The sequence below is a fragment of the Platalea leucorodia genome, assembly GCF_965183815.1.
Source record: "Platalea leucorodia genome assembly, chromosome: Z".
NCBI lineage: Eukaryota > Metazoa > Chordata > Aves > Pelecaniformes > Threskiornithidae > Platalea > Platalea leucorodia.
In genome coordinates, this window is record NC_138858.1 from 91159502 (window position 1) to 91172429 (window position 12928).

The 12928-nt window shown below is 51.9% G+C and overlaps 1 protein-coding gene across 3 annotated transcripts in view; it reads right to left on the reverse strand.

The window, feature by feature from the left end:
• Positions 1-4137: 4137 nt before the first annotated feature.
• The window catches only part of LOC309602276 (serine/threonine-protein phosphatase 2B catalytic subunit gamma isoform-like), a 34594-nt gene continuing 25803 nt past the window's right edge, over positions 4138-12928 (reverse strand). Inside the window, exons 8-14 of one of the 3 annotated variants that reach the window (XM_082335711.1) lie at positions 12747-12841; positions 11924-12049; positions 10889-10966; positions 9019-9100; positions 8441-8538; positions 5683-5712; positions 4138-4347 (exon numbers count right to left, since the gene is read on the reverse strand). In XM_082335711.1, the coding sequence (XP_082191837.1) occupies positions 4169-4347; positions 5683-5712; positions 8441-8538; positions 9019-9100; positions 10889-10966; positions 11924-12049; positions 12747-12841 (688 nt within the window). In that variant the 3' untranslated portion in view covers positions 4138-4168. Of the gene's footprint in view, positions 4348-5640; positions 5713-8440; positions 8539-9018; positions 9101-10888; positions 10967-11923; positions 12050-12746; positions 12842-12928 lie in introns of all 3 variants that reach the window. The other 2 variants (XM_082335710.1, XM_082335712.1) reach the window with 2 other exon arrangements.

Below are 12928 nucleotides of genomic sequence, written 5' to 3' on the forward strand. Positions count from 1 at the left end.
AGCCGGGGGGGTGAAATGAGCTGGCAAATACCCTCCTCTTCCTCCTGGCACCCAGGCAGGCAGCGGGAGGAGGGTTATTTACCCAGCCAGCGGCTGGAAGGATGGAGGGGTGAGGAGAGGGAGCCGAGAGCTCTCCAACAAAAGCGCCCGGGAGCGACCTTCGCAAGTGCCGACGTGCCGGGGAGGTTGGGAGACGCCGGGGAGGTTGGGAGACGCCATCTCGGCGCTGCCCCGGCCCCGGCGAGGGGCCCTGAGCGAGGCAGCGGCCGTAAAACAGATCCTAAAACCTTCCTCCCTTCCCGAAAGCCAGGCAGCACCTGTGGGGCTCCTTGCCGTGCCCTCCGCCCCGGGAGCCAGGCCCCCCAAAATAAACCACAGCGGAGCCGAGTGACTGTGTCAATTTTTAACTTTTTTTTTTTTTTTTCTCCTTAAAGATGACTTCCAATTTACATTAAGACAGTTCTAACAAATTCATTCCTTGTTCACAAAAAAAAAAAGGAAATTATATTAAATAATTTCTGCCAATAAATAACATTTTCACCATTTTTTTTTTCTCCTTTAAACATAACTAAAAAAAAAAAAAAGCCAGAAAAAAAAAATAAAGGAGGCAGTCTCCAGGCAACGGGCGTATGATCCTTCAGCATCGAGAACCCTAAAATCACCATCACCGCACCCCGCGCGTGTCCCGTGGGGCTTCAGGTCCTCCCTGGCAGAGGCCGGCGGGCCTCCACGCATCCCTGCCACCGCACCCAGCCCTAGCGGCAGGCTCCCGGGCTGGCACGGGCAGCAAGAGGTTCTCCCGACGCCAAAAAAAAAAAAAGAAAATAAAAAGCTTGAACTCAACCCACCACCCGACCCATTGCTGACTCCCCTCCTTGTTACATGCACCTTGCTATAACATGCAAAACAAAAAAAAAAAAAAACCCAGGCTGCGAGGCCAGCCTGCGGAGGAGGCGGCTGGGCTTTCCCCGGGGCCGGTCGTGCTCCGTGGCTTGTATTCCCGGAGTCCGGCTTGCCAAGCACCGGGTGGCAGCCGGGGAGGGAAAGGGACGGCGGGAGCTCTGAGATGAGGGGTCTGGAGACGTGCATAGCTCCGAGGTGCTGGCTTTGCGGGGACGGGGCGGGGAATCGGCGTATTTTGGGCATTTTTTTGTTTTGCTGTGGTGGGGATGGGGGCAGGGCGCTCTGCCGGGATGAGCGAGGGACCTCGCTAGCGGCTGCTGGCCTCTGCTCCGAGGTCTTCATCACCTTCTTCCCCAAAAGCTGGCGAAGAGGGGACGGGGTTTCCCAGCTTGGCGCTGGGGCAGGGATGCCAGCACGGAGAGGGTTACACGGCCGAGTGGTAGCCAGTCGGGCGGGGGGGTAATTAGCACCCACGCACCCCATCGCTCCCCTCAGGAACCGGTATCAAGGGAAGGGGGGACCGGCCCCAACGGGAGCCCGCGCTTTGCCTGGCAGTATGGCATCCATACGTGCCGGCTGCCGTTCCAGCCAGCGACCGCCTTACCCGACAGGCACCGGCCCGGCCCGGGCCGGGATGCTGCGAAGCTGCGGCCCCACCAGCCGCAGGGAGGGGTTTTTTTTGGCAACACCCAGCTCCAGGGATGGGGATCCCAGCTCCTCACAACGCCGTCAGCCCCCCCCCGGCGCTTTGCAAGGGCAGCAAACCATGAAGCACGAGCGCCCAAAGGGGTTTCGGGAGGGGAGCTGGCGATGCCGGAGCGCGAGAAGAAGGTTGGGGGGACAAACCGCGAAGGGACGGTCCCTGCTGAACCCCCACGCCCCAGGGGCCGCCGGGCTCGGGGTCGGAGCATCCCCCTGCAGCACCCATCCCAAAGCTCCCGACTAAAACTGCTGCTTGGGTGAGATCCCAGCCTGGGTCAGAACAACACGCCCGAACATGCACGGGCAGCACCTTTGCACGGTTTGCGCTCTCAGAGGAAGATACCACACATCGGCTCACTGCGTTTCGGAAAGGATGCCGTTAAAAAACAGAAGAAATACTCACAGACAAAGGCAATTGGCCCCACGCCTCATATGGGGTTAGAGAAGCTTGCTCAAAACATCTCGCACTTTTTGCAAAGCGGTGGGCGTGTAAAAAAGGGGAAAAAAAAAAAAAAGGGGAAAAAAAAGAAAAAGTGGAGGCATGCGACTCAAAAGTCTCTTGTGAAAACCCAGCGGTCTGCTCACGGATACTGTTTCCTAAATAGCTGGCATGAAATTAAGTGACGTATGATTATAAGACAATTTGAAAGCTTCCTGCAAAGTTGCTGTTTTCCTCTGTCGCTGGAATCGCAGCTTAGGGCCGGAGCACAAAGGGAAGACAGCAAGATCCAGAGAAGGGGTTGGCAAATATCCCTTATCGGAGGCTAAGCCCGCTCACCTGCTGCCCTGGCTCGGAGCAAGCCTAACAGACAGTTCGGTTGGAAAAGAAGCGAAAGCTGGCACGGGATTTGCTTCTGGAAGCTGCCGCTTTGACTCTGCGCAATCCCGGGCAGGAGAGGACGCGGCCCAAACGACAGGCGGGGAAGGGAAGCGACCAAACGGGAATCTCGCAAAAATCCTTTTTCAACACTCGCTTCAGGTCAAAGTCTAAGTGAAAGAACGAGGCTCTGCTTAACAGATCCAAGCTTCGAAACCCTCGACGCTGCGAAGAGGGCGGCCTCCAGAAACCCTCCTTTCACCGGGAGATCCCTCTCCAGCACTGCACAAACACCCTTCCAAAATTCCTGCCAGATCCACTCGGTTCTTCTACCTGCCAACCTACCGTAAAACCATCCTCCCTCCCCTGCAGCCGAGGGAGGGACGCGCTTCCCAAACCAGGGGCTTTTTAGCAAAGCCACCTCGCCACTGGCCGTCAGCCACCAAGCCACGTCTCTACAAAAACGAGCAGCACCGTCACTCATCCTTCCCCAAATCTTTACCACAAGCCGGCAAAGCCCCTCCAGCTGCCGGGAAAGGCCGATGTGCCCGTGGCTCCTTTGGAGCCGGAGGAATAGCCGCTGGCTAGGAAGGTAACCAGCGGCGGGGTAAGCCCAAATAGGTGGAAGACCCCCCCCAAAGACGCATGCTGGATGAGTGGGAGGCGATGCTGGCTTCGGGGAGACCACCTCGTACGCCCACCACTCAAATACTGACCAGCGAGGGCCGATTCGAGAGCCGGGCGCAGGGGAGCGGGCCACGGGCTCTGCAGTATGTGAGGGTGGTAGCGCGGGGGTCTTTCCGTCCATAGGTTATAAATCACCCACTTTTTCCTTTAAAATTCAGGCTGTGCAGATTTCCCAAAGCCCTGCTGATGACTAGAGACTGGAGGTAATTCCTCTGCTCCAAACCAGAGGGATTCCCAGAGGTATTTCTGCAGCACGGACAGCCCCGGCTGACAAACTCCGGCGTACAGCTGGCTGCGCCGAGTCCGAACGGCCGAAGCTTCGGGAAGAGCTGCAACAAGGGGCAGCCCTTCTCCCACCCGCCTTCCCGTTCCGATTAAGAGGTTACTTTTTTTGCTTGGGGCTCCATTGGAATACAACTGAATTACTGAAGGAAAAGGTGCTGTGATTGGTATAACACACTGGAGTCCTTTAGAGCTAATCCGGAATATTTGGATGTCACCTTGGAAGAGGGACGGATCCCAGCCAGCTGCACCACGCAACGTGCCTTCCACAGAATCGCTTGCTAAAGCAGCAGATGCAGGTAGGCAAGAAGTCGAAGAAAACAACAGCAAACTCTGGGAAGAAGACAGTTGTGAAAAGAAAAACCAAACCAACCCTATTTTCAACGGAAGGACCTGCTTGTGAAAGCACAGGCTAACTTAGAATTGTACCAAAGTCAACGACCCAAGTTGCCTGGGACTGTTTTTGTTTCTTTTAATCCCCCCACGGAGGTTTGCCTCTCGTGGAGGAGAGGTCAGCTGTACAGCACAACACTTCATATATGCACTAGCAGTTAGATTGGTTTCTAAATTAAAAAAAGATGGACTTTTTATATATTGAACATAAATAAAAAAATTACAAAATGGTCACCTTTCTTACAGAATGGATGCAAACTGGATTATGAACGTGCCTCCAGGTGAAGTTGGTTTCTCCCCTGCCCCCACCCCACCCCAATAATAAATAAATAAAATTCATTAAGTTTTGGATCCTTTAGTGGTGCAGATTGGGCGCTCGGACCGTTACTGGGCTTTCTTCCCTGTGCCATTCTTGTCCGCAGAGTTTGTTGAGGTTACCAAGTTCACCGGCCCGTCTGAGTGCATTGAATCTTTGCGTGGCGGCATGCGTTCGTTAATGCGATCCAGACCTCTGGCTTCTTCGAAGCTGCGGATCTTGTGCTGCGGTGAAAATCCACGAATGGCTGCGGAGAGAAGGGCCGAGACAGAAGAGTTAGTCGGAGCCGCGGATCCCCGGATAGCAGCCCGTTAGCCCACGCTAGACATGTACAGGACAGGGTCGAGGCGACAGAAAGCACGTGTCTGGCTACGGGAACCCCGAGATGGGTCCGGAGGTGATTTTTCGGCATCGCCAGCTCCTGTGGGTACCACAGCGCAGCTGGGAAGTTGAAGTCTTTGCTAGGTCACAGCAGCAAAGTCTAGGATCCAGACTGCAGCGACTTGCTCTGCTCCCTAATGGTTCCTCTTTTAATACAGTTTAGTAGGAGGAACTTGAAGACCAGACAAGTGCTCAGCGTCCCCGAACAGTGAAATCTCAGGAAACTTTCAAAGCTGAAAAACAGGATACTAAAAAAAAAAAACCAACCAAACCAACAAAAAAAGGCAAAACCAAACCAACACCACAAAGACACCAACACAAGGCTTTAACTCCAACACAAACCACACACTGCAACACCAGGAGAGGGAAACAGCTAGTCCTGGGATCACAAACGCAACGCTTCTTGCATGACCAGGAGACACACAGGCAGTCTCACGAGCGATGAAATCCCACCAAGGGCAAGCGTTATCTCTGTTTCATCACTACGAGGCCGAGTACGTCATCCTTGCGGTGATGATACGGACCAAACGTTTAACTTCTTTGCATGACAGATAATTTAAGAAAAAGGGTTTTGTGCCAAATCTTTTTACGAGGACTTGGTCGGTTTACAAACAAACTTCCCTCGGTAATCAAAAAGTTCTCTACGCAGCGGTACGGCCCCGTTCATCAGTAGTTGAAGGGAGCTATCGAGGAGAAAACCTCCCCAAGACAGTAACCTCATGAATCTGTCGTTTCTACACAAACTACAGGGAGAAAACTGCTTCTCCACGCTGGGAGCACCTTATCCCGCCCGTGGGGAAGGCAAGGATTACATCGGAGCCGCGCAATCCGCTATTTCCTAGAAGATTTTGACCAAGCGTGCCGGCAGCCTTCACCGGATTGAGTTACCCAGGGGATGAACTCAGCCACGAGGCATCCGAGATCAGATTGCAGGACCCCAACACCGAGGTCTTGAGACACCAGAGCACAAACGGCTCCGGAGACAGGGAATAAAGGTATTGCACTAAGCGACAGCCTCATTAAGGCTAAAATAGACTTGAACCAGCCTGCTGTGTATTTTTTGCTTCCCAGCAGGGGCCCATCCTCTCCCACTTCTGGTGATGCAAGAGTAAAAAGCTTCCATAAGGCTGATAAAGCTCTTTAAAATTAGCGCACGCACACACAGAGATGATTTGAGTCTCTCGCCAGGTTCTAGCCATACCTTCCCGTGCCTCTACCGCTTCTACTGTGGCTGCAATACAGAAGAACAGTGGCATGCAAAAATGAAGACAGGAAAAAAAAAAAAAAAAAAAAAAAGAGTGACAGTGAGTGATCTAACATCATTGCTGCGAACGCAGAGCCCACAGCCTCCCAGCCCCGGTGGAGACGACCGTAATCAAAACCAACTGGCAAGAGGAAAAAAAGGTGACAGGAGCTTGAGAGGAAGGCTGAAAGGGGACTCCCTCGGGTTCGGCCTCTGCTGAGCACTGACACGGGGGAGTCTCCTTTCCTCACATTCGCTGGACTCGTCACACAGATAAATCCGATGGAAAGAAACAGAGAAGCAGAGAGATGGCTCGCTGCTGCATGCGCCGGAGGGCTGGGGCATGCAGGCGTCCCGCGGCAAGGACAGCGGTAGCCTTGGACTAAGCCATGGGTCTCCACCTGCGTTTGCAGCCCCTCTGCTCCCAGTTCGGTGGCTCTAGGGCCTCCTGGCCACCTTCAGAAGGTAAATGACGTGGAATTTGTCCCAGAGCAAAGCCCCAGCCACCAGAGCCATGTAAGGGAAGTGACCCTGAGGGACGTGATGACTTTTTGGAGCAGTAGGGAGGAGGGGGGGCAGTTTATTCTCTGGGGGAGAGCAGGCAGCAGCAGATACCAGGCTGCTCCGCTGCTGATGCCTTGGATTACAACAAAAAAACCCCAGGCTGATGCTTCAAATCCAGTTTGGCTTCAGCTCCACCTCCTAAAAGTGTTACCAAGCAACAAGGCACCATAAAGCTGAGCAATGTCCCCCTTCCTAAATCTGCTGCAGCAGCTGTCCAAGTTTTGGTAGTCCCTGCCTCAGCATCTGGGAGGAGGCCCTTCCCTAGAACAGATCCCCTGCTTTTAGCCTCAAAACGCCATTTTTTTTTGCTTTGGACACAATACAAAGGCCACGTGGTCCTTGAGAGGCCATGGAGGAAGAATGGAGCTGTAGCTGAACATCTTTGCTCCAGATCCAGCACTTTCCTTAGCCAATTTTGCTAAGCCGTGCTGCGAAAGGTTGGCAGGAGGCTCAGGGAGGGAAGGGGCCACGTCACTGCTACCTGCAGCCCTGTCTCTCCTCTTTTGGGGTGCAGAAGCACCCCAGAAGCGGGGCAGCCCCCTCCTCTCCCCGCCGAGCAGACGGGCTCCCGGCACGGCTGCCGAAGGAGTGCCTGTACGTTCACCAGGAGGCTGCTGCGAGCAGACGGCGCGGCGCGAAGGGACGTGCGAAACGGGAAGGGGTGAGAGAAGGAGGCACGACGGGGAAAGGAGCGTGAGAAGGGCACGAAAAGCAAGGTGCCGCTGAGGGGAGCACGGGGTGCCGGGAGCAGCAAGGGGTGGGAAGCCTGAAGCCACGGGAGGAGGCGGCAGGCAGGGTCAGGTAAAGCAACAGCAAAGGTCCAGCTTGTTTGTCCTCTCTCGGGGAGATGCACAAATCTCAGCTTCCTTACTGGGGGGAGCTCCCTGGTAGCCCCTCAGAGGAACCCCCCGAGAGGGAAAGGGTGCAGGAGAGCATCGCAGCATGCTCCCTGCGCTGTCAGCTATAGGGGCAAAGCTGCGGCACCAGGAGCGAGATGGCTGCTCGAGCCGAGCTGTAACAGCCGCCTTCCCACTCAGGCTCTGTTCCCATGCCTGCAGCAGAACTGGGGCGACAGAAACCATTATGGTTGCTATAAAAAAAAAAGAAAAAAAAAAAAATCATACTCCTCTGCGGGCAAAGAAACCCATGGGTTTGGGAGCGATACTGCATCCTCCCCACCCCCAGGAGCGGGCAGCAATATTTACACGTTTCTCACTTGTGAACTATTTAACCAAGGCAAGGCAATCCCAGAACAAGCCCTCTTCTGAGCCCGCAGGAAATTACCCAGCGCTAATAGGAAGGGGAAAGCAGGCTGGTTAGAGGCCAGCATTCAAAGGCTGGCGGCAGGAAAGGATTAAAACACTAGATTACAGGATTCCCTCTGGGGACACATGTTACTATGATAACTCATTCCCTGACCATCAGCCAATCTCCCTGCCCTGCAAGCTGAAAGCACGCAGATCGCTAGCTCGGTCCTGCTCGCAGCACACTAATAAGACAGACCAGTTGGCTGCTGAGGGAGGGAGCAAAGCATTTGCCAGCAAGCACAGAAAAGAAACCTCCAAAACCAGATCAAAACCAGGGGGCCGAGAGAAGTCTTAATACGAAACACACAGGCCTGGAAGAATCTCCTTCCTTCGACTAAATCTAAGCTTCCTCTGTTTGGGATTCACAAATTTCATAGGGTCAAAATCGGAGGGGTTTCGTTTAACAAAGAACAAACGAGCAGGCGTGTTTACTATTACATTCATATATACGCTATCACACAACAGCAGCAGATAGGTGAAGCAGAGGATGCTTATCGTGCAGCGTTAGAAGGGAAATAAATGATAAAAATTGTTGCAGAAACACACAATAAAGCAATACACATGCTTTAGGCAGGGTGCTGTTTGTTGTCTTTTTTTCCCTCGCGTTCCCCTCCTCGAGGGTATATGGGGACATCTTGGAAGGCTCTCCACATCCCACCTACATTTCTGCTTTTTCCTATTTCTGAATCCTTCCTCCCCGTGGGCCTGAACCATCCCTCGGGTCCCCTGGCACCCTGAAGTACGCCTACGGGAACTGACGGAATGGTTTTTGGGGCAGCTGAGGGCCAGGTTTAAAACTCCAGAGGGGACGCAGTGTTGTAGAGAGCAGGATCGTTCATACTCACCAGTCTGTAGGGTCTGCCTCCCCCCTGAGAGCACTCCCAGGGGCAGTGTACCTGTGGGAGTCAGGCCTTTGAGAGTCAGCACGCTCTCGCTCTCCTCTCTGCAAATAAGAGGCAACGCAACCGGTTACCCAGAGATTAACACAACGCTCAGTTAGATCCACGCAAGACTATTAGGGGTGAGCGGCACGAAAACCGGAGCCCGCCCCGCGCTGACCGCGGGCAGCGCGCGTCTGATCTGCTGGGCACCGAGCACAACCCTGCCTCGTAAATACAGGACCTCTGCTTACTCTGCCACGACGCATCAGAGTTACGGCACAGCAAACGCATCCTGAGAGGGCTAAATATACCTAATCGGCAGTATTTCTGCTGGCAAAGGTGCCGCTGCTTGAGACGAAGGTTTCTGAGAGTCAGACCACCAGGCATAGAGAAGCCACCACCTCGAGCCTTTGCTGTCTGCTCTAAAGCAACAGCCCTGTAAGATTTTATTTTTTTTCCCCCCAGCAGGACTCTGCCTGCCCGGAGCAGCCCGATCAATGTCCCCCATTACCCAGACCCCAAATCACAAGCTTCTTCCTTACCGAAGAACCGAGAAGACACGCGCCATCTTCCCAATGGCTCTAATCTTATTCCTGATGATCTCTTTACGGACTGTTGTCCCACCTTAGGGAGAGAAAGAACAAACACCAGCATGTTTAAGGTTTCCTGCTTTCCAGGCACACGTAATGTCAATATGAAGCACCTGCCTGACTCCAGGAAAAGAAATCATGGTTTACAGATTCACAGCTACACTCTTGAGAGAACAGTGCTGAGAGAATGGCGGTCAGGATGGCAGTGAGAAGGGCAACACCAACGAGATGACACACGGACTTAAAGGTCTAAAGAGTAGAACCATCAAAAGAAACGGATCGGATAGGTCTTGTTCGAAGCTCACCAGGTTTGATCACACTACACAGGATGTAACACAAATGACTCAGCCATGTAGACACAGTTTTGCAAGGCAGAACACTGACGAATCTGACTGCTGATGAACACTGCAGAACACCGGGCTGTGCTCGCCACGGGGAGGAGTGTCACGCAAGCATCAGCTTTGGCATCCAACGCGCACAGTGAACGGCTGGCCGGAGCCTTGCAACTCTGCTTTGACCCCACACAAACACAAAGTGAGATATGTGAACTCCCCTTCCGCTATACAGACCGAACGTGAGAGAAAAGCATGGAGGGTAACTGAAAACAAACAAAAATCAAAGTAAAAGAGGTAACAAATACATCTCCTCTCAGCTGAGATTCCTCACATGGCCCAACTACACATTAGGACAGTACAAGCCAAACCGGAGGTCTAACATGCACCGATGGCTCAGCCATGCACTAAGTGGCTGCATTCAGAAGTCAGATAGAAACGTGACCCCGTTTCTCAAGTTCCTGGAGGAACGCAGAAGGGTTAAAAAACACACGGCGCTTATGTTAAAACTGAAAGGGGATGAAGAGACTGCCCAACTAGTCAGCTATTCAAATCCACTCCAAGGAATCTGGTGGCACAGGCAGTGAAAATTAAGCTTGTAGCAAATTCTAGCTGGGTACCTTTCTGATAGCTTGAAATGTAGTGATCTTCAGGGAGAGGAGACACCAAGAAACAAGTAGATGAAGACAGAGATAGAAGAAACAAATTTAATTTTCATGGGAGGGAGAAAGAAAAAAAAAAAAAAACCAAACCAAAAACGAAATGCAATGGGAGAAGCGGGTTAAAGTCTCACGCTGTCGACCGAAGCAGCGGCACCTTGTTGTAACCACAACGGTGTTCTGCTTCTCTGCGGGACTGACTGTCCTCCGCCCGACACGGATCTGCACAGGCGGCTCCCCCGGGCCCCCCCGTGCATGCTCACGGCCCCCGCTCCTCGCTGCACGCCCCACGTCCGCGCCTGAGCTTCCTCTAGGCCACCACCTCGCTCTGGAGCGATCCCCCCGATATAGAAACTGCCGATCAGTTCAGCAGCTGCTTTGTCCCTTTCATGCATAGCTTAAAACCAGGGCCAAAAGCTGCATTCTGCTTTTCCGGGGGTGACATGAGAAGCTACTTTACAGAGGAGTTCACTGCAACAGATGAGAAGACTGGGTAGATATTTTGGTGCAGAAAATTTTGAATTAGGGGAAAAAATAACCACTTGGAAAGCAGGCTCTGTAAGGAGCAGGAAACCATTCTCCAGAGTAGCTGGCATGAAGCGTCTGTCGCAGTGAATATAATTTAATTTCTCTGTGACTGAATAGCAAAGGGGAAAAAAAAAAAAAGTTTCCTACCCAGAACTGCACAAGGGTTGGCCAAAAAGGAACTGGAGACCCTGGCTGGGCATCCAGCTATAAATCAAGTGCCGATCACTCTCGAGCTAACATCATACACCTTCCCCACCTTCACCCCCCCACCGTTACCAGCTCGGTCGTAACAGCGTTTTTTACCTTCCAATGTCTCATCACCATCTGAAATCAACTCATCATCGGAGCATATGTTGAGGATGTTAACGAGCATTTCTGTGACTGTAAGAAGTACAGACAGGAAGATTAGAGAGGCCTGGTGCGCACGCTTGGCAGACAGAGGTATTTGGAGGACGAGCTGGACGAGCAAACGATTTCAAGGTCATTTATACTCTGGAAGTGGAAGCCCAAAGACACTTTTAGCTGCATACTGCTGGTACCTCGCAGCAGTACCCAGAGCAGACGACATACTTTACACCTTCTGCCAAGGAGGTGGATGCAGTCCAAGCACATCACAGATGAAACAGACGTGGGGAGCGGGGTGCCAACATTCATGCAGAACAGCCGGGGCTCGCTGATGGTCCCACCTCCCCACCCCGACCCGCACAACAGGCCACCTGGCTCCAAGAACGTCAAATCTGGGAGAAATTCAACCTTTGGTTCCTCAAAGTCAAAAAAAAAAACCTTTGGCATTTCAGACCTTTAAGTCGTACTCCAAACATACAACACTGGAGTGGAATTTAAACTCACCAGGAGACGTAAAAACCCTTTTGCTGAGAAATTGAGGCAAAGTCTTGGTCATATTTTAAGCTGCCTCGCCTCCTTCAGAATGAAATAAGCCTTTAAGTTGAAGTGAATGCTTCCTTTTTGGTGGGCCACAAGCCAACAGGAGATTTTAATTTCTCTGTTGCAAACCCAGAGCAAGAGAAATGTCTCCAAGTTCTGAGGTGGGGCGACACCACCCGAGATCGGCTCCATCAGCAACGCAGAAATAGCAAGAAGGGATTGTTTTATTGGTAAAAGCTTTCTAAAACAGGTATCAACAATTATTCTCATGTGAACTTTACCCAGTAATAAGCAGATCTCCTTGAACCTGAACTACTTTCCCATGCTATCTGATAGTAAGGAGTTACAACACTCTCTCAATACATTTAATAGCCTGTGGGACAGGTTTCTAACACTCAGGGTACTATGACCAGTCACCGGGCAACTCACGACAGAAACCCAAATATCTCTTACCCTTTTCCCCTACAAAAGGCAAAGACCATGTGAAGACATCCATGAAGTTTGGAAGCCAGTACGGATGAGGGGAACAGTTGAACTGCCTGATGTTCATGACGTTGTTTTCATATTTCAGTACAGCAGCTAGGAGAGAAAAAGGGAAGACAGTACGTGTCCACAAGCCCTGTCAACTTCTGGGAGTTGTACCCACGCTACTGAAACTTCATTATCCTCGAGAGGTTGCACTCATGCAGAATCAAACTACCAGCTCTCCAAAATGAGAAGGCTTAAGCAGTATTTTTCAGTTTACCCATTACGTTGTTTCACTAAAGCTCATCATAATAGCGAAGGTCAATTTAACAAAGCTGTTCGAATTTGTGCAAGTCAGAAGCGATGAACACAAGGCCAAGATCCAGAGCGGCAAAAAAAACCAAACCAACCCGCAGTTGAGAAAAGTTCCCCATCATACCCATACAGTTTTAGGGGCACTGTGAAGTTAAAAGCTTGCCTATACCAGCAGCTTCTCTTTATGGCAGCATTCATCAATAGTGCCTAGTTGTCATGTGGCTGGAAATGAAAGCATTATTCTAGGCTTTATAACTTGACAGCTAATTGTCACAGTCATACATTAAGTCTTCGAGTCGGAGAACCCAGCCACTTCCAGCTCCCCAGCTGCCGTCAGTTTAACATACAAAGCTCTTTTTCATTTCACGCATAAGAATGCAACTAGAGGAGAGGGCAGAATGGGCAAGGCAAAGGAAGACGGAGAGGGATTTCCTAAGGGCGTGAGGACAGTACTGACATCCGAGCGGCAGCAGAGCCCTGCCCTTGCCAGCCTTACCCTTGTTGTTATAGACATCTAGGTAATTTGGTGCAGAGAAGATTGTGATTAATGACGGAAAGCCTGTTGTCTGGCTCTTCCTGTACATTCGGTACCTGAAAAACAGGTCAAGTGTTAAAACACACTGGTCTTGCTAAGGATAGCATGAACGCAGACGGAGCCTGCTCAGCTACCAGGCTGCA